Source organism: Opisthocomus hoazin, chromosome 4 (genome assembly GCF_030867145.1).
Source record: "Opisthocomus hoazin isolate bOpiHoa1 chromosome 4, bOpiHoa1.hap1, whole genome shotgun sequence".
NCBI classification, from domain to species: Eukaryota; Metazoa; Chordata; class Aves; order Opisthocomiformes; family Opisthocomidae; genus Opisthocomus; species Opisthocomus hoazin.
The window spans coordinates 1050843-1069465 of NC_134417.1; the positions used below are offsets into that span (position 1 = coordinate 1050843).

General features: G+C 42.0%; 1 protein-coding gene across 8 annotated transcripts in view; it reads left to right on the forward strand.

Annotated features, from left to right (window-relative positions):
* Positions 1–286: 286 nt before the first annotated feature.
* The window catches only part of PER2 (period circadian regulator 2), a 50138-nt gene continuing 31801 nt past the window's right edge, over positions 287–18623 (forward strand). The window contains exons 1-7 of one of the 8 annotated variants that reach the window (XM_075417531.1): positions 287–326; positions 7854–7910; positions 8938–8999; positions 9746–9998; positions 15142–15243; positions 16509–16983; positions 17553–17621. In XM_075417531.1, the coding sequence (XP_075273646.1) occupies positions 16610–16983; positions 17553–17621 (443 nt within the window). In that variant the 5' untranslated portion in view covers positions 287–326; positions 7854–7910; positions 8938–8999; ... (1 more) ...; positions 15142–15243; positions 16509–16609. Of the gene's footprint in view, positions 327–544; positions 618–4351; positions 4371–7853; positions 7911–8937; positions 9000–9745; positions 9999–15141; positions 15244–16508; positions 16984–17552; positions 17622–18623 lie in introns of those variants that run through there. The other 7 variants (XM_075417527.1, XM_075417534.1, XM_075417533.1 and 4 more) reach the window with 7 other exon arrangements.

The window sequence follows — 18623 nt, forward strand, 5'->3', positions numbered from 1 at the left end:
GCGAGCCGGCTCCAGAGCAGCCTCTTCCCGCCGGCAGCGCGCGACCCCTTCATCGCCCCTCCCCTCAGCGGGCGCCGGGCGCGCGCCCCGCCCCGCCCCAGCCGGCGAGCGCGCGGCCGGCCGCCGACAGTCTCCCTCCCGCCGGGCCGGGTGCGCGCTGACGTCACGGGCGGCTCCGAGGGAGCGGGGCGGGGCCGCTCCCCTCAGGGGTGATGTAACCCCTGCCCTCCGCGGACCGGTGGCCCCGGGGGGGAAACGTGGGGGTCCGGGCGGAGCGGGGCAGCCGGGACCGGAGCGGAGCGGCGGGAGGCGGTGCGGTACCGGCGGTGAGGGCGCGCGGACGCGTCCGCGGCGGGGGAGGGGACGGGGGGAGGGGCAGGCTCGGAGGCGATCGTGGCTGGCGGTGGAAACATGGTGCCACACGTGAGGCTTATGTAAAATGAGCGGCGTCCGGCGCCGCCAATCAGGGAGGTGCTCGCCCCGCCCCCGCTCGCTTCCCCCGCTGGCGTCACGCTCCCGCGGCCAATGGGCACGCGGGCGGGGCGGGCTCTCCGCGCTCAGTCACGTTTCTGCCTGTATGAAGTCGGTGCCGGGCCGCGCCGGGCTGGGTGGACGCGGTGAGTCGGGCTCCGCCGGGCGCTCTGCCCGCCGCCGCCCGGGGCCGGGGGGGTCCGCGGGCGCCGTGGCGGGGCCGGGCGGCGGTGGTGGCGGGCGGTGGGGGGGCTCTCCCCACCCGCTGGGCCGGGGTTACGTAACCCCGCTGCCGCGAGGCCGGGACGGGGCCGCTGAGGGGCGGCGGGGGGTGGGGGCCGTGGCGGGCTCCACGGCCCGTGTGGGGCCCAGTGGCGGCGGGGCCGGTCCCTCCGCTGTCCCCGGCGGGGCGCGGGTTGCGGCCGCGTCTGTGCGAAAGGTCAGCGCCGTTGGCTGGACGGGGCGAAAACGGGCGCAGGCTGCGCGGAGCCGGGGCGGTGGGCGCGGAGCGGCCGGTGTGGGCCGCTCCCGGGGGGGCTGGCGCGGCGGTGAGCGGCGGAACCGCAGCGCTGCTGGGCGCGGGAGGCGCGGGCAGAGCGGGCGGCAGGTGCCGGGGGCGCCTCTTCCCGCGGGGCCCGGGGCGGGCCGGCTCGCTGAGGCCGCGGGGCCGGGCCCTGCTGACACGGGTTGCGTGGTGTTGCACGCGCGGTTACAAAACAGTTTATGTAAGTACGGTTTCGTGGAGGTGGGCGAGCGGCGTGGTGACGGCCGGGCTGGCGCTTTGGAGCTGGCCCTTTGTGGCAGGCCGGGAGGGGGTACGGCGCCGCAGAGCCCCCGGAGGGGTCGGTGCGAGGCCAGGGGTGCTTGGAAATGGTGTCCCAGTGAACCAGTGACTTGGCTGAGACGGTGCCTGCGAAGGATTTTGAAGAACTATGTTAGTTTATGTTTTTAGGCTGCGAGATGTCTTTTTTTTCTTTTCCAAGTGTAAAACTGAGATTTACTGTCTTGCACATCTCGGATTCAATAGCTACCACTATGTGTTTACAAGTAAAGGGGAAAAGGTGGAAATCCTCTTATGATTCTAGCGGTAAGATTGTCCCGTCAAGTCAGAAATAGAGTAAAGAACCGATTTAGTACAGTGAGAAGCTGTTCCAAGTTGCCAGTGTCGTTTTAAGCACAGAGTTTGTTTACAGGTGACAAGTAATGTTCATTAGCTAACGTTTGCCAAAGCTGCAGCTGTCTCTGGGAGCTGGCTTTTGCTCATTGTCAAGGTAAAATCTGAATTAATCGCAGTGATGGTTGTGACAAATATCTGCTTGCATGGTTGGTTTTGGTAACGTAAGGCTGTTGAAAGAACTTAAGGATGTCAAGCTGACGACTGAGGCCTTGATGGTGTGGCCCATTCCATAAACACAGCTTGTGGTATGTCAGATGGTTTGAGGGCATTGAACTTGACGAAACTCAAACTTTTCACACGTTGTAGGGTGCCTCGGTGTCTGTATGTGTTACTGATCTTCTCAGCCTTGGGCGCAGTGCTGTTGATGCACTTGGTACTGTGGCTCTTGAATACAAAATCTGGGAGCAGGGCCTAGAATTTGATTCGTGTTGGGGAGAGTGCCCACACTGTTGCACTGTAACACAAAGTTCCTGCTTGCTTGTGCTTCTGTGTGTTTGCATGCTCTTGTGATCTTTCTTTTTGCCCTTTCTTACTGAAACTTGCATTATTTCTGCTAAGTGAGGAGGTTTCACTGGAGAACTTGACAGTGTCCTCACTTCATCCAAGGCTTGCTGTTAGCCTGGTGATTAGGGCACTGTCCTGAGGTGTGGAGTCCTTCTGCACTGTGGAGTGTGCCTGCCTCACTAGTAAGATGTCATGGAAAAGAGAGGGCCTTTGGCCCAGAGTAGAAGAAAAAAGCAGTGTCCTTCAGTTTTGGTGGGCCTCTGGCCATTTCAGGTGTTTATTTCAAGGTAGAAGGGAGAATGCTTTACTGGGGTAGTTGGCGTAAGTGTCCGACACTGTGCAGTGAAGGAGCGTAGCGTGGCCTGTCCTGCGCTGTGAAGAAGTGAAGTGTAGTTCGGCTTGACCTAGTCCAGAAGCTAAAGGCATGGGAAGCGGGGTTTTGGGTTTTGTGCACTTTCTTCAGATTCAGCAAATTTTCTGGTTTCATTTATCATCCAAAGACAACATGGTTTTCCTGGGCTTTTTGTTTATTTGGCAGTTGGTAGGACTTGTTGTAGGCTTCCTATATTTGTTCTAACACATGAATGCTATGTATAAAAATCTAAGTAATGTGCATTTTTACAGCTTACTCTTATTCCTTTTGGATTTCCACAGAGAGGCATTAAAGAGGCAGCTTATTGTGGCAGCTCTTGGCATACTTTTGAGCTTCCCCCCCCAGTTGTAACATTGAAATATGTAACAACTCAGTTTATCAAACAAACTTACTTGAGCCTGTCCCGGGACAATACGTTTTTATAGTAATATATTTCCCCTGTGAAGCATCACATTTTTTGAGTAAATTGAGATTTTGATGGAGTTTAGCCTCAGTGCGTGAGTAGAGTGAAATGGGGAAACTGACTGGAAGTAGAGTTCTAGATTTTTCTTCTGCCTCAGACTTTATTATGACTAGGAAGTGTTTGGTTTAGATGGAGACCGATAAACCAGTTTTCTTTTTCCTGGGTTCTGGCCACACCCTTATTTCTGTAACATCTTTGCATATTAAAATGTGCTTTGCTGCAGAAAAGCTTTTTTGGTCTCTTAAAGTGTAAGCACATGAGCAAGTTACTGTGGGATGAGTTCTATGTGCTGTGGTCTGAAAGCAAGTAGGTTACCACTAGCCAGTAGAACAAGTAAATTGTCACTAGTCTATATCAACTGTAGTGTTTTATATAGGGTTGCTATGACTGGCCTATGTTAAAAGGGAACATCATGTGCTTAGCAAGGTGTTGTGTAACACTTGGCACGAGTGTCCTGTAGACACTCTATTATACCCATAATGTTACCACATCATAACTACTAGATAATCAGGTGTTTCTGAGAAGGAATTTTTGTGTCCAGTTTTGGTTGGAAGGTTGAGAATTCCTCTGTGAGGATGATGGATTACAGAGATTTTTACCTAGGTGTTCTTGCTGCATTCATACTTTCCATTTAAATCCCTATTTGGCGGGTTTTAAGCTGCTTGAATATTTGTTATGTTGACTTAGCTCGTCAAGCACTGAACAGCAAATCAGTCAATTAATGTCTGTCTGATGCTTTGTGATACAGTTTTATTCCTCTGAAGGGCTTTGACTTGCATTTTTGGGTACAGATGAAGTTGGATGCAGAAAATGGTGGGCTTGCAAGTAATGCCACTGATGTTTGTGTACGGTGTAAAAGGTGCCTGTCCCCTTTCCTGCTTTAAGTGTGGCCGTAAACTTAACCACTGCTCTAGTAGGGGCCAGGCTGTTAATGCTGTGTGTGTTGTTGGTAGTAAGGCAAACCTAACTAGCTGTTGGTAAGTAAAGAGTAACTCCACTTTCTGACACATAGTGGGTTTTTTTCTAGCTACAGGTGAGAGACTTCCTCCTTGAACTCTTACTTCCTTGAAGTATGTTTAAAGGGCATGGGAAAAGAGAAGGCAATAAAAAACACACTTCATGGGCGAATGGTTTTGTGATCTGTTGCTGGGATTTCTTGGGGCGCCACTTTTGTGAAATACAGTATGTCAGAGAAGACCATATGGGAGAAGGGTGAGATGGTTTGGATACGTCTGCAAAAGCTGCGGAGATGCTCTGAATCTACTCTTTAGAGCACCTTCTGTTCACGCTGACAGCGGACCAGCGAGCGTGTGTAGTGGGAAAGCACCCGAACACATGGGAATCCACATGCCCCAGCGTATGCACCGCGATCTGGTACTCTAGTAAGTGGCTTAGTAGATCACCAGGCATGCTTGTGCAGCCTGCTTGTACTCTGCAGTGCTGGAACACGGGCAGATCAGGCGTCTGTTTTGTGTTTCTGAAGTTATTGTTTAAGTGTAAATCGGGTCTTTGTCTGAACACCTGCACTGGACTTGTACTGATCCAGTAGAGGGTCCTCTTTGCTTGGTCCTCCCTCCCTGTTGAGGAGCTTCTGAGGGACAGCAGCAGTGTACTCAGTTTCATGCAAGTTGCACAGGCAGTGGTTGCAAAGAGCATGTTTTCCCTGCTTATCCACATGTGTGAGTGAGGCTGTGAGACTTCTTTTTGTGTGTGTGAAAGCTATTGTAAGGGTCAAGGAAAGTTTTTGTATGGATGTTTTCAGCCGCCGCTGAAGTAGCGTGTGGTAGCCCTGGAGGAGCCTTTTGAGTTCTCTGACTTTTATTCGTAGTCCGATTTAGACAACTTTGCTTGTAGGACACAATGAGAAGTGAGGCTAAATTTACATTCCTCAAGATATATGATTGTGGAGTATGATTTTCCTGTTTTTCTTCATTTTTCTCCCAATAGAAAGCAAAACTCTTTTGGGGGTGCTGAAGGGGTGGAGACTCAATGTGCTGTTTGTGACAAGTGGACTGAAATACAGAGAGCGTGTTTCTTGGGGCAAGAGCACGAGGTTATTCTGCAGATTGTGTGAGCAGGCTCCAGAAGTCTGGTGGAAGCGGTACCAGTGTTCATCCTGAAGAGATGTGATAGTGGAAAAGAGAGCTCATTTGTACATCAAAATGCCTGGGAAAGACTTTGAGGTTTTGCTTCCAGCTGGTTTTGAGTGCACCATGGTAGTTCTTAATGCAGGATTTTTCTTACAGGTAGAACAGTTAGAGACTTCCTTGTATAGATAGCTTTTAAAAGTAGAACTGGCTGTTTAGAAGTAGAACCGAAGCTATGCTGCTTTTCAAACATCCTGTCCTAAAACAGAGGCTCTTCACTGTTAAATAACACCTGTAATTTTTGGTAGTTGAAGCTTAGGGAGACAAGATGAAGTGGTGAGGATGTTCAGTACTTTGCTTTTTTGTTGGCTTTGCTTCCTCTTCTCCTTATTCCTTGCAGCTTTTAGATCTTAGTATGGTTTTTGTGCTTGACCGTATCACATGTACTTTTGTTTTTCTGCTACTTAGTTTCTTTAATTGTACAAAGATCTTCGGTGTATAAAGTACTGCTTTGATTTCAATTACATCTCTGCCCTGGGTTCCTCTGTGACTCAAGCTCTTAGATTTCTCTGTACTAATATAGCCAACTCATAGGACAAGTGCTGCATGTTTGTTAGGCTGTCACACTTTGTGGAGTGTATTACTGAGATGGTGGGGGCCGTATTGGTAATAGTCAGAGAATGTGTTTGGCGTAGAGTCTTCCAGAATGGGACTTTCATTCTGACCGAAGTCTTTAGCTAGGTATGAAATGCAGCAATGTCTAAAGAGCACCGTTAGCCTGCAGCTTTTGTAAATGTAATACCCCGTGGTGAAATTCTGCCCCTTTTTTAACGGAGGGGGGCAGTAGGCATGCAAACATACTGCTTAATGGAAGTGTCAACAAATAGTGAAGTTGTAATATGGTGTTGTAGATACTTCAGATGCAGATTCACCTATAATAAAGGTGAAATATATGACTGTGTGGTGGGGTCTGATCATTTTCCTTTCTCTGATACCACTTTCTCAAATGTATCATTTTTTAAATTTTGTTCTAAAAGGACAAGAGTTGACATATGCAAATATTAAAGAGTTCAGACTACTCATCTCCTGCTTAATAATTTCTGCAGTTCCACTCAGAAAGAGAATAGTGTTTTCTGTTTACAAAGAAAATTAAATGTCTTTTTAAATTCACACTTCATGCAAAGAATTTCAGTTCACCTTTAAGAAGGTACCTATTCTAAGGCTGGAAGGAACAATGTCTAAAAATTAGTGTGGGGTAGGTAAAGGAGACTGTGGTTAGCTTCTTCATAAGATGTCTTGGCACAGGCTGCAGTAATATTGTCTGTTGGGGTGTATGTATGTGCTCATTTTGTTTTTACTTGATGGCAAATACCCATGTTGGCAATTAAACTTAGCTCTGGGCCATGGCTTATTATTCAAGGTGACAGAATAAACTTGAGAGATAGTTTCTGTTGACTCTCAGGGATGATCAGTCCAGATGCACTGTGGAGACTTGAGCACAGGTAGTGGGCTCAACAGAACAGGGAATAATTGCCTAAAAGGGTAAAATAATCTTTACTTCTGGTCAGGCAGAAAAGAGAATAATTCCTGCTAGATGATGGCTCTGACTGCTTATTGCTGGCGGAGAAGGGGGGGATTACTTTGGTACTTGGCTTCGTACAGTTACTGGAGAGCAAATGGTGAATCGGGAGCTGGCCGGGGTGGATCAGCGCAGGTGAGATTGACCCTCTGTGAGGTGAACTTGAGGAGGTCAACGATGTGCTGGTACTGCACTATTCATAGTAACGCGGAGTTGGCTTTGTGCTGTTGCCTCAGGTTAACTTTTTGCTATTAGTTACTCCACGTGGTGAATAAGCAGCTTTAAAAACAACAAAACCAATCTAAAACAGGAAGGAAATTAAATAATAGTGGTGCCGTGGGTGCTTCAGGAATAGAAGTGACGGGTGGCGTAAGCTTAGGTCCTTTTAGGAGCTATCACTTCAGGACTGAGGGATTTATTTTTTTCCTGTTTGGCCCTCTGGGACATAGCTAAGGAAGCTTCCTTCTGTGATTTTCTTTTTCTTTTCTCTTTTTTTTTTTTTTTTTTTTAAACCAGGTAGAAGTAAAAAAGCATTACGTTTTAGTAAGCTGGGAACAGCTTTTGCTTTAAGAATACGCACTTGTATTTTGGAACATGAAGCTAGTCTTGGTCATGATGTCAGTACTTTCACTCAGTTGATTTAGCGCTCTGAAGAGTTTTTCATCTGCTAAGGCTAATCTGGAATTTGTATTTTGGTGGTGAAGTGTTAGAAGATTGTAATCTGTGGAAGAAGAAGCGTAACTTGAATTCAGATATAGGATCCCAAATTTTATACTAGATCATACTCATTCTTTAGCTTGGATGCTCTCAGATGAGCGAGTGGTTGATTCTGAAATCTACCATGTTGATATCTGTATTATCTAAACAATGTTCTAACAATAAATGAAGATCATGGAGGTGGGCATTTGGGGGGTTTCTTATGTTTATAAAGGGGACAGAATTCAGTGAATAGTTATTCTGTGCATTGCTCAAGGAAACAATTTAGAAGTTGGGTTACAGTAACAATATTTTTAATGACTGAAATTTCTTGCATTGCCTCTCAATTTTGTATTTGTAGTCTTTATAACTGTTGATCACCCATGGAATATGTGTTTTATATGATTGGACTTGTATTGCATTATTAAATTGACTTATGTTTCAGCAATAATTTTTTACCTTGCTTATAAAACTTGGTGTCTTGTGTTCTTTTTTTTTAATAGGGATATATTGATGACACTTTCAGATTTGGGAAGATCACATTTAGTACATTCATTAAGGTGAGTTCCTTATGCTGTCCCAAAGAAAGTGATTTCTCATATCAGGTCTTTCTCAGTGAGTCTGAACTGATTGTTGTTGTTGCTGCTTTGTATGCTTCCTATGAGCTCTAATGTCTGAATGCTGAAAAAATAAAAAGATACTCAGGGCATTAAATTTTTAAGATCTATTGTATGAATCATGAAGCACATGGAAATGATGTGGCTTCTCTAAACCTTTAGGAAGCTGCAATTTAATGTAGCTTCCAGTATCAAGTGTTACATCCGCATTGTTTGCTGTGCGGAAGTTTATTAATAACTTCCAGACTTTTGCTTGCTCTTGCAGGTGTGTTAAGAAATTTTAATGATGAGGCGAATTCTAGGGTCCGGAAAACAAAGTAGCTAATGTCACTCAGATAATCAGGATGATTGCTCAGGAGGAGAAAGGAAAATGTTACACTTCTAAGCTTTGATTTAGAAAGCAGGTCATAGCTTTTGACAGTATTTTTTGGTCAGTTGTGTGCTGCTTTCTAACAGGCTGATGCTATTCTAACTTCTGTTTGAGAAGCTGAGCACATAGTGTCGGAGATACTGACTTATGTGTGTTTGTTTGGTGTGTGAGAAGCTGATGACAACAAAAACCCCACTCAGGTGGGGTGTGGTGGTGGATTAAGAAAGCAGAATAGATGGTCAGAATTATGGAAATATTTTGAAAGTGAAGAACAGTTGATGGTGGTTGGAGCGAAAAAAGAAACAGCTGAGAGTTTAAAGGAGGGTGGTGGAGGCATATAATCTGTGATGTAAAGAAAATTTATCCAAATTGTGGTATAACTGATGATGGGACAGTATTAGCCCAAGACAGGAAAGGGAAGGATAGCAGTTCTGGATAGCACTGTAATATTGCAGTGCAGGTGAAATTGTAGCTGAGAATTTGAGGATTTATACTATAGTGTCTGATTAGTCTAAATGATTTTTTTAAATACTGGTTTTTTCTATGGCTAGGTAATGCAATCTGAATAGGTTCTTAAAGCTGTCAATGTTCTCATTTCAGTGCTGCAGGTGTGACTTCGGCTCTCTACAGAAAGTGAACTTGGTGGGGATCCTGTAGTACAGGTGTGTTCCCTAAAGCAGGTTGTTCGTTCTCTTCTAATTTCTGAAGTCTTCTGTGCTTAGAATAGATACAGCTCAGTATCAAAGGAAATGTTGTCACAAGTTGTATATTCTTTGTATACTGATCAAATTAGACTCCCTTCTGTGGAATAGACCTTCTTGAGATGCCCTGCATGGATGAACTCTTTTAGTTCTTTGGGATTTGGGTATGCTCAGTCACCTGTACATTTCATCTGATAAATAATAGAAAACCAGAAGATTAGATTTAACTGCCTCTAATCCTACTCAAACTGATAAAATGCCTGTTTTGAATGACAGACTTAGTTTCCTAGATTTAATAGAGCTTTCAGATTTTCTTTTTCCTGCTGAAATTCCGAGGGTCTGTCTTAAGAAATTGTTTTTATTGGGAAGAATAATAGTGTTGATGGACTTTGTTAGTACAGACTTCTGAATGTAAGGAAACACCTTTTTTATAGTGTGAGGGTGGGTGAGCACTGGAACAGATTGCCCAGAGATGCTGTGGAAGCTCTGTCCTTGGAGATACTCAGAAGTCATCTGGAAGTGGTCCTGGGCAGCCTGCTCTAGGTGACTCTGCCTGAACAGGGAGTTGGACGAGATGACCTTCAGAGGTCCTTTTCCACCTAGTATCTATATATATAGTGTGTGTATATATATATAGTATCTATATAAAGTGTCTAATTCCTCTGCTGGATGACAGTTTCATGTTTAACCAACGTTTGTCTGCATAGGCATGGCATAACTGTGAGCATCTCTCTGGTATCTGTTTGAAGAGGACACTGTTGGGGGGCCCAGGTATTTCTTTTATATTTTATAGTTATAGAGGTGTCCGGACTCTGTAATGGTCAAAGATTTCCAGTAGAAGAGGATGAGACAAGAATTAAATGCATGTGGGAGACTCTGGACCTAGGCACTTCGTGCTTTTGATGCTAGCTGGGAGGGAGCTTGATAAACACTTTTACCAGCTTTTCATAGAAAATACAGGTAAGAAACATGCATAATTGTTATGATTCATGTCAGTAGAAAGATGCTTCTGCTCCTGCCCCCCTAGAGCTATGCAGAAAATATGTTGTTCTGTGTTTATTTTATCTTAGAACTGTGATTTCAGTCATATGTATACTCATTCAGAACTATTTTTTGCGTATAAACTGGGAGTTACCTTATTTGAAACTAAAATGTTTTTAGCCTAAACCTATACTTATTCTTAAATTCAGGTTTGAGTTTCTTCAGTGAGGAACCAGTCTGGTTGGAAGCATCCTTACTATGGATGCAAGGGCCCTGGCCTGGTGCTTATTCTGACCTCTTCCTGTATAGGTGCTGCTGTAAATTCAGGGTGGCGCTTGGATGGCTCTGGACCAAGGCTATGTCTTGATCAGTTCCTCTGTTGTAAAGTGGCAGCTGTAAGCAGTGGTTAATTAGGATCACGTCTGTAAAGATGTTGCTAACTTTTGTTTAAAGAACAGTCCTGTGTTCAGGATTCGCTTGAACTGAAAGATGAATCCTTAATGACAAATTGTGATATGAATACTGTGAAACTCAGATTTTGTGGAAGCACTTTAAGCTAGGTGATGTTGATAATTTTATTGACATAATTAGAAAATTGACTTACACCTCATCCCATGTTAAGACAAAGAGTTAAAACTTTTTTATGATGACTTGCAGTGAGATGAGGAATCTATTAAAACCACTTTTTGAATTAAAAAAAGCAACTTTTCTCGCAGGAAGTTGTTAAGCATCTTTTGTTATTTTTTTCTTATAATGAAGTCTGAGAATACTGCCATCTCTTTTCTTCCCTTTTGTAGACAGTGTCCCAGTGAAGGTATTCTGTTAATTGTTCTGTCTCTTGCCACAAAATAGTGAAGCTCTCAATGTTATTGCCCATGAATTCGTACAGTTAAATGAGTCACTTTCACTTCTTGGATTATTGTTTGGTTTTCAACATTTTTTTCCTAATGTTTTGCTACTACCAACCATTTAATTATTGTCTAATTGCACAGGGAGAATGCATTCATTGCAGATGTTAATTTCCAATTTTCTCTAAATGATATGATTAAACCCCTGCTAGTTATTTGTCATACAAATGAGAACTTTTGCCGTTTTGCAAAGCAAGCATCCAGAAGACCTGTGGAAACTCTTCTTGTTGATAAGATCTTCAGTAAAGTGGAGTCCTGACCATTAGGAATGTCTCCTATTGGTGCTAGTACAGTTAGGAGTCCCCAGATATTCACATCTAAAGTACAGGTATAAATGGTGGTGTGCCTTTTGCTTCATTAGGGAATATTGGTAAGTTCATAGTAGTTGCAAATCTTCAGATGTTTTCTTCTAACTCAGTTCTTGAGTTAGATAATTTTGACTCTGGATTTTTAGGTTTTAATTCTTTAAATGCCAGCACCAGACATGATATTTTTTGTGTGAAAAGAAATCTGGAAAAATCTGTTCTCTGAATGTAACCAGATTCTGCTGAAGCAAGATTTTTGAGTTTAAATGCCATAGTTTCAAAAGAAAGTTGCCTCCTGGGTGTTCTACAGTCCTTCTTAAAAGGGTTTTTCAACAGCATGAAACCGAAACCATTATTTCTTCAAGCTTTGGTCTATGCGTATTTTGGTGTGTTTTTCTGGGGACACTGAAGTTCAGGCTGTTTCCATTGTCTTATTGCAGGACAAAGGAGCTATTGTAGCTAATGAATAACCAGAAGACATTTTCTGTACATGTAACCTGGCATGTTAATACCCACATTTGTCCTTAGTGCTCATTGGAATTACGTTGCCTTTTGCATATGCTGCATCAGGATCTTAAAGACTTGTAGTCTTTGCCACAGTGACTTTGGGAGGTTTGTTTTTCTGGAAGAGCAGAATTTTTTTGAGAGCCATTTGCCTTAAAATAAGGTTAACTGATGCCATTTAAGATTAAAAAGAGGTTTTTATTTAGAAAGTCAAAATAGACAAAGTCCCTTAAAAGTGTAGAAAGATGGAGCAGAAAATAAAAAACCTGGCTTAATGTAGTTTGCTCAACATCAGACCTAAAAGAGGTCTTCCTCTGTTTGCACGTGACTGCACTTGCTTGCTGAACTTGGTATGAGATGCAGTTACCTTCCTCAAACTATGGAAACAGGAGAGAACCTCAGACTGGGACAGCATGCTAGCTGTTACCTTTTCTTTCTTGTCTGGTTATTGATGGGAAAATTATTCAAGCATGGAAGTGGGATGAATGTGTGCAATTTATTATGATATTTTGACTGAGATTCGTTTCAACGTTAATTAAGCTCTCTGGGATGACTTGACCCTCTGTGCTCCTGCAGTGTTTGCATGGTGCTTGCGTATGCATGCAGATGTTCCACTTAAGGTCTTCCTCTGCCTGAGAGTAAAGTCTAGTCGGTTGCATCAGTTCTTACCTACAATTACAGGCACAGAGCGTGGTGTAGGGGCATTGCCAGTCTGTTCTTTTTTCACAGGTACTCTAGTCTCTTAAAAAATCTCTCCACATTTATGCCGTATATTAACATTGCTACTTTGAGAGATCTTGGATTTTTTTATTTATTATTCAAGCTCCTGTTTTAGAAACAGTCCTCTTCCTTCTTTCCCCAGAAGCTCTAGGAATTCTGTCACAATGCTTTGCTTGTTCCTTCCTGTTTATTCTTCCTGTATTCCTTACTCTGGTGTGTGCCTCTGCCACTGAGGCTTTTGAGATTTTTGAAACAGAAGAAATTTTGTGCAAGACTGAGTTTCAGTGACACTAAACCTTCCGGTCTTGCCTAAGAACACCATTCCACCTCAAGGAGTTGAGCCAATTCTTCTTGAAAGATACCTTTAAAAAGGTCAAGCTTTTATCTTCTCCATTACTGGGATACACATGATTGTTTCTGGCACCGTTGTCCTTGGGCTCTGAATTGTAGTCACTGTAATGTAGTTATGTAGGAACTGCATAGATACTTACCGTGGGCAAAGCTGCAGAAGCTCCGACACGTTGCTAGTTAGAGGGAAAAGTAACACAACTCAAGTGTTTTCTGACAGGCATCAAGAGGATGAAAATTCACATGGTATCTCCTATAGGCCAGTACCTATTTCTTTTCTGCTAGTGATGCTCTTAATTTGAACTTGTTGCTTAAAATAAAAATAGTTTTAAAAGCTCTGAAATCTTGACCGTCATTGAATTGCTCAACTCTTGTTCAAGGAGGCACAGGTAATTCGTCAAAAGTTGCTGGACAGCTTATATATTTGTTTTGGGAACAATTCTCTCCCACCTAAGGAAGCACAGTTGAAGATTCGTGTGAATACCTGGCAGAGGTTAGCCTTGGATTCAGGGAGAGAAGAGAGGAGACGAGACAATGGATGATATTTGAGGTGGAAAAAATTACTCATCAGTGGTTTAACAGCTCAGAAATTCAAGCTGTAAGAGTCTACATGCTAGCTTTGGCATGTTTTCATTGACTCTTAAACTGCCAAGGATTACAGAAAGGACTTTGGGAAATAATTTTCCAAGGAAAGGTTGTTCCAAAAAAATACTTGCGGACAACTCTTGAGGCTGGAAATAACTACAGTATATGTAATAATCTGGCTTCAGAATTCAGGAGAAGAGGCTTCTCGTGCTTGAAGACTGAAATACAAAATGCTTGTGTTCAGAGTAGGAAGGCTGTGGTACGATCATTGCTGTTCCCATAAATAGAACAATTTTGCTGATATATGTGTTACTGTAATATTGGGCTAATTGTCTTTACAGAATGTAGGGCTACGGTAAGAGGTTTTTTTCTGACAGTTCATGCTTATGAATGTATCAGTAGTGATTTATGTAGTCATATAGCAGCTGTCCAGTATCTGAAGAGGCCTACAAGAAAGCTGGAGAGGGACTTTTTACAAGGGCGTGTAGTGATAGGACAAAGGGTAATGGCTTTAAACGGAAAGAGGGGAGATTTAGACTAGGTGTAAGGAAGAAATTCTTTACTGTGTGGGTGGTGAGGCCCTGGCCTAGCTTGCCCAAAGAAGCTGTGGCTGCCCCCTCCCTGGCAGTGGGACCTCCTTTTCAGGTGATGCTGTGGCTGACTTTTTTCCAAAAGCTTTATTTTAATCACAGTGGGGTTCATTTCTGTAATTTTGAGGTGCATGAGGCATTTATTTGAAGTAGAGAAATGCTGTAGATGGTCTCCAAGGTTGACTTTAACCTTCAAAGAGAAGGTAAAAAGCTATCCCATTGCTAGCTGAGTAGTTTGCTGGAGTACCTTTACTCACTGAATCCTCTGTAGAACTTTACAACCTCAGTGCCCTCTGAGAAATAATAGTACAGATGACACATGAGAAATGGCTTCTTGAGAGTGGGGTCAGTTATTTAACCAGACAGGTGCTCTTTTTTCTGCAATACTTAAAGTAGTGGTAAGAGCGTTTCCTGGGTGAGAAGGGGTTGACAGGGTTATAAAATGCTCCTTACCTTTACAGTAACAGGAGATCTGTCTCGCATGCTGTCCATGTTGGTATTCCCAGTGCCACCTTCTACATTCACTCTCCCAAGTAGTAGCCCTGCGTTGCTAAGCACGGGCAGTGACACTGTGGGTAGTAGCGTGGGTACCACCAACCAGTCCGGCTCACCAGGAGTGTGTGTGGCAAGAGTGGACTATGCACAGGGCCAGGAAGTTCATCGCAATGTCTGGCGAAGGATGGCAAGGGAGAGTGGGAGCTCTGTCTACCAGAGGGATTAAATCAGAGATGAACTGTCTGATCTGGTTAATCATTGGCCACCAGAGCATGTGCCATTGTGAAAGAATGCGAGAGTTTCATCAAAGAGTAAATATTCTTCTATTGCGTGTTCCAGTTATGTCATTTTTAAGACAGAAGTGGCTGACTTAGTCCAGAAAAAACTGTTAGAGCTACTAAAGTGTAATTTACTGCCTGTATGCGACTGTTCAGTACAACAGCATAACGGGATGTCTGTTTAGTCTGGATTAGACTCCCTGAAGTGAATACATGCAGAAGTGAAATGTCAGTGTATTTTACTCTACCCAAAGGGGTTGTTACCTGTAATGAAGTACTAGTGAATAATCTTGTGAAGGGGGGTAATTTATTTATTTATATTTGTATACCATTACTGATAGCTTAAATGAATGTCCTTAAACTACACTTCCTCTTTCAAATGAAAACAGATACCTTGCATAGTACTTTGGCCAAACGAGGAGATGAGTAGTATTTTCTTCTGAAAAACTCAAAATAAATGTAAAATGTCTGGAAAAACAGCAATTGGGAGGGTAAGAAAATAGTTTCAATTTTTTTTTCTTTTTTGGGGGGGGGAGTTGAATCATAGTGTGTTTTAAATGAATATTATGTTAATGTTTTCCATTGCAGGCTTCCAAAAAACAGAAAAGGGGAGCTCCTGCAGTTAATATTGGCAAAACTCAATGGCTTTGTTATTCCAGTCAGAGGTTTATTAGTCAACAGTTGTAGTCTTGAATATTTTAAAGGAACAAAGAGGAAGGAACAAACATGGTTCTGTTGTTTTGAACAGTTTTACATTGTACAAAATCTTGGTTCATGGTTTTGCAGTATTGTTGTCTCTGTGGGTTGCTGAAATAGATGAGGAAATGAGTCAGATTAAATATCTTTATTTTATCCATAAAGTTGGACTGCTCTGTAGTACTTCTCCTTTGATGGCTCTTCTGTATTAGTCTGTTCTTAATTCACTTCTGTATACACTATGATTTTGAGCCTGGTGCATTAGGATTTGCTTTAAAAGCAGTAATTTTTGTTTTGTTTTAACTTTTCTAACCAATGCAGAATATTTTTTATTTTTCCCCCTGAACCAGTAGTAACTGTTAGATAAAATTATTCTCAGGCTTATGTTTGTCTTAGAGTTTTTTTCATTAATAGGTAGGTTTGTGTACTTAATTTTCCTGTTCCTACTGTATGTTCAGTCTACCTACGTGCATGGCTCTTGTGCAAAGCAAGAAATGATGAATTTGTCAAAATGGCAGAACTGATATTAAAAAAACAAAGCAAAAACCCAAACCAAAACAAACAAAAAACCAAACCAAAACAAAAAAACCCCCCAAATAACCAAGACTGTGTATTTAAAAATAACACCCCAGACAACCTCCAAACCAAGTAAGGAATCCTCTGATGTATTAATGGAATCTTTTTGTTTATCAGGGTAAACTGGAAGCCAGGGAAATAGTTTCACTAAGAACAATAATAGCTGTTGTTCAAATCCAGGTAGTAAAATTAAGTATTAAGTAGAAGAACAGAAGACAAGCAAATATTTAAACTTATAAGGAGTTTTTAATGTTTATTCTACTTCTTCTTTGTGGGTCTTTTTAGTAAAAAATAAATATCTTTTCCACATAAAACATTTAGGTTTGCAATTGTATTTAACTTAAACTTTACACTCTTCAAGTGCTGAATAAATTAACCATGAATATCACTTTCCACTTTTAATTTCATCAATCAATGAGAATTCCAGTTTGTCCGCAAAGGCAAACAAGAAAGTAATTTTTTTCTTCCTTCCCTTTCTCCTCAGATTTGTGGGTCTGTACTTCCAAACAGAATTTCTACAGAGAGAAACTTCTGAATATGGCTTGATTTGATCTTGCTCTTGGCAGTGTTTCTAATGAGTGTCCCATGGACTCTACCAAGTTCAGGGGGTTCTACTCCAGCACTGAGGAGCAGAACCCTGAGCAGCAACCTGGTATCAGTGAAAACATTTCTTCATCATTCTCTTTTAAAGAGCAACAGAAAATGAGTGATTATTCTGGACTTGCGAATAACCATAGCCAGATGATCACTGAAGATTCAAGAATTCAGACAAAGCCTGAACACTCTCATGAAGTTCTTCAGGAAGATATTGAAATGAGCAGTGGATCTAGTGGAAATGACTTCAGTGGAAATGACACAAATGAAAACTACTCAAGTGGGCATGATTCTCATGGTCATGAATCTGATGAAAATGGGAAAGATTCAGCAATGCTTATGGAATCTTCAGACTGTCATAAAAGGTAGTATCTAATACTAAATAAATTTAATTTTTACTTTTGTCACTAAAGGCTTTTTCCATTTGAATCTAATCTCTGAATAATAAATGTGATATAAAGTATATCTTTAGATTGAAAGTGAGTGTTCTACTTGTATTCTCATATGATATACATTCATATTATAATTCATAATGAGAACATCTCTAGTGTTCTGCAGGGCCAACTTCATTTGAACTTTCGCATAATTGTGTGTTTAACTGGCTTTATATATTTTCTTGGAAACCAATTTCTGTAATTGTACATCAAAAAATCAGTCTATCCTCATGTGTTAAGAATGCAACTGTGTCATTTTCATCTTTTAATAGCTTAGTGTACCAAGCAAAGCTGTGGTAAGAAGAACCTTCCTAGGCAAATCTGTAACAGCTATAGTTTCCCTTTGTTGTACCAGGCAGAAGCATTTAAAGTGGTGTGTGTTTTTTGGGTTTTTTTCCTAGATAGACAGTCATTAATAGGAAAATATAAAGCTACAATGAGCTAAAAGTTGTGTGTTAGGTTTACTAATATTAGTCTCTTTCTATCTGCCCTTATTATAGTTCAAGCTCAAATGCGTTTAGTCTGATGATTGCAAACTCCGAACATAATCAGTCTAGCAGTGGATGCAGGTAAACTAATGTGCATGGATTTTCAGTAATTTGCATTTATGTAATACAAAATAGTGTTATGTTTTGGTGTTTTTGTTTTGGCAAAACCTGGAGGAATACACAAGAAATCCTGTTTTTGATTATCTTCCGTCCATAATCAGTAGCATGTCCTATTAACCACTTGGTTGAATTAGAGCTTTTTGTTGCTGCTGTTAAAGAATTTCTTGTACAATTTTTGGGTTACTCGAGGCTTGCTTCTTTATTCACAACTTGGAGCTGGACCATCACCTTAGTGAGTGGCAACTCTGTGCTACATCTTAACACCTGGTATACCCTTCTTAACACAATTACACAATAAGTAAAGTCCACCACAAATTTCCACCATGTTCTCAGTTTCTTCTAAAAAGTCCATTAATCTTCTCCATCAGTATGTTCTGCTTCTGATCTCAGAGTCCATCAATCCATCTCGCAAGGTCACCATCTGGTCTTTCATTGTTCTTCTGTGGAAAGTGTCTCAGTGTTCTGTTATACATATATTTTGAAATACCGTATTCTTATCTATTCCCCAATCTATGTCTGCACTTACCCAGTCTTAATCAAATCTATTCACTTATCGTTCCATTTGTCTTTATCTACTGATTAACTTTGCTGGGGATTAGGCCAGCCAAGGAAAGGGCTGTACATGGGACAAATGAGCAGTCTTGCATTGTGTGGCTGTTTACACAAGTGATTACACAGCTGTGATATCTTATCGTTAATCCTATTCCTATTCTACTTCTTCTATAATAGCTATTGAACTCTGTCTCTATGGTTTAATTGATCTATTTCAACTTAGCTCTTAACCTCTAATTTTCAACACTGTTCCATGCAAGTTGTGCGATAACTTTTAAAGTCATCTTACTTTGTTTTGATGTGGTATTTTATCTCTGTAGTTTTATTTTTGTGGTTCACTTTGAATATTGCTTCAGCTGTAGTGGGTTTTTTTTGAAGCTTTTCTTTAATTTTTCTGCTCTTCAGAGTTTA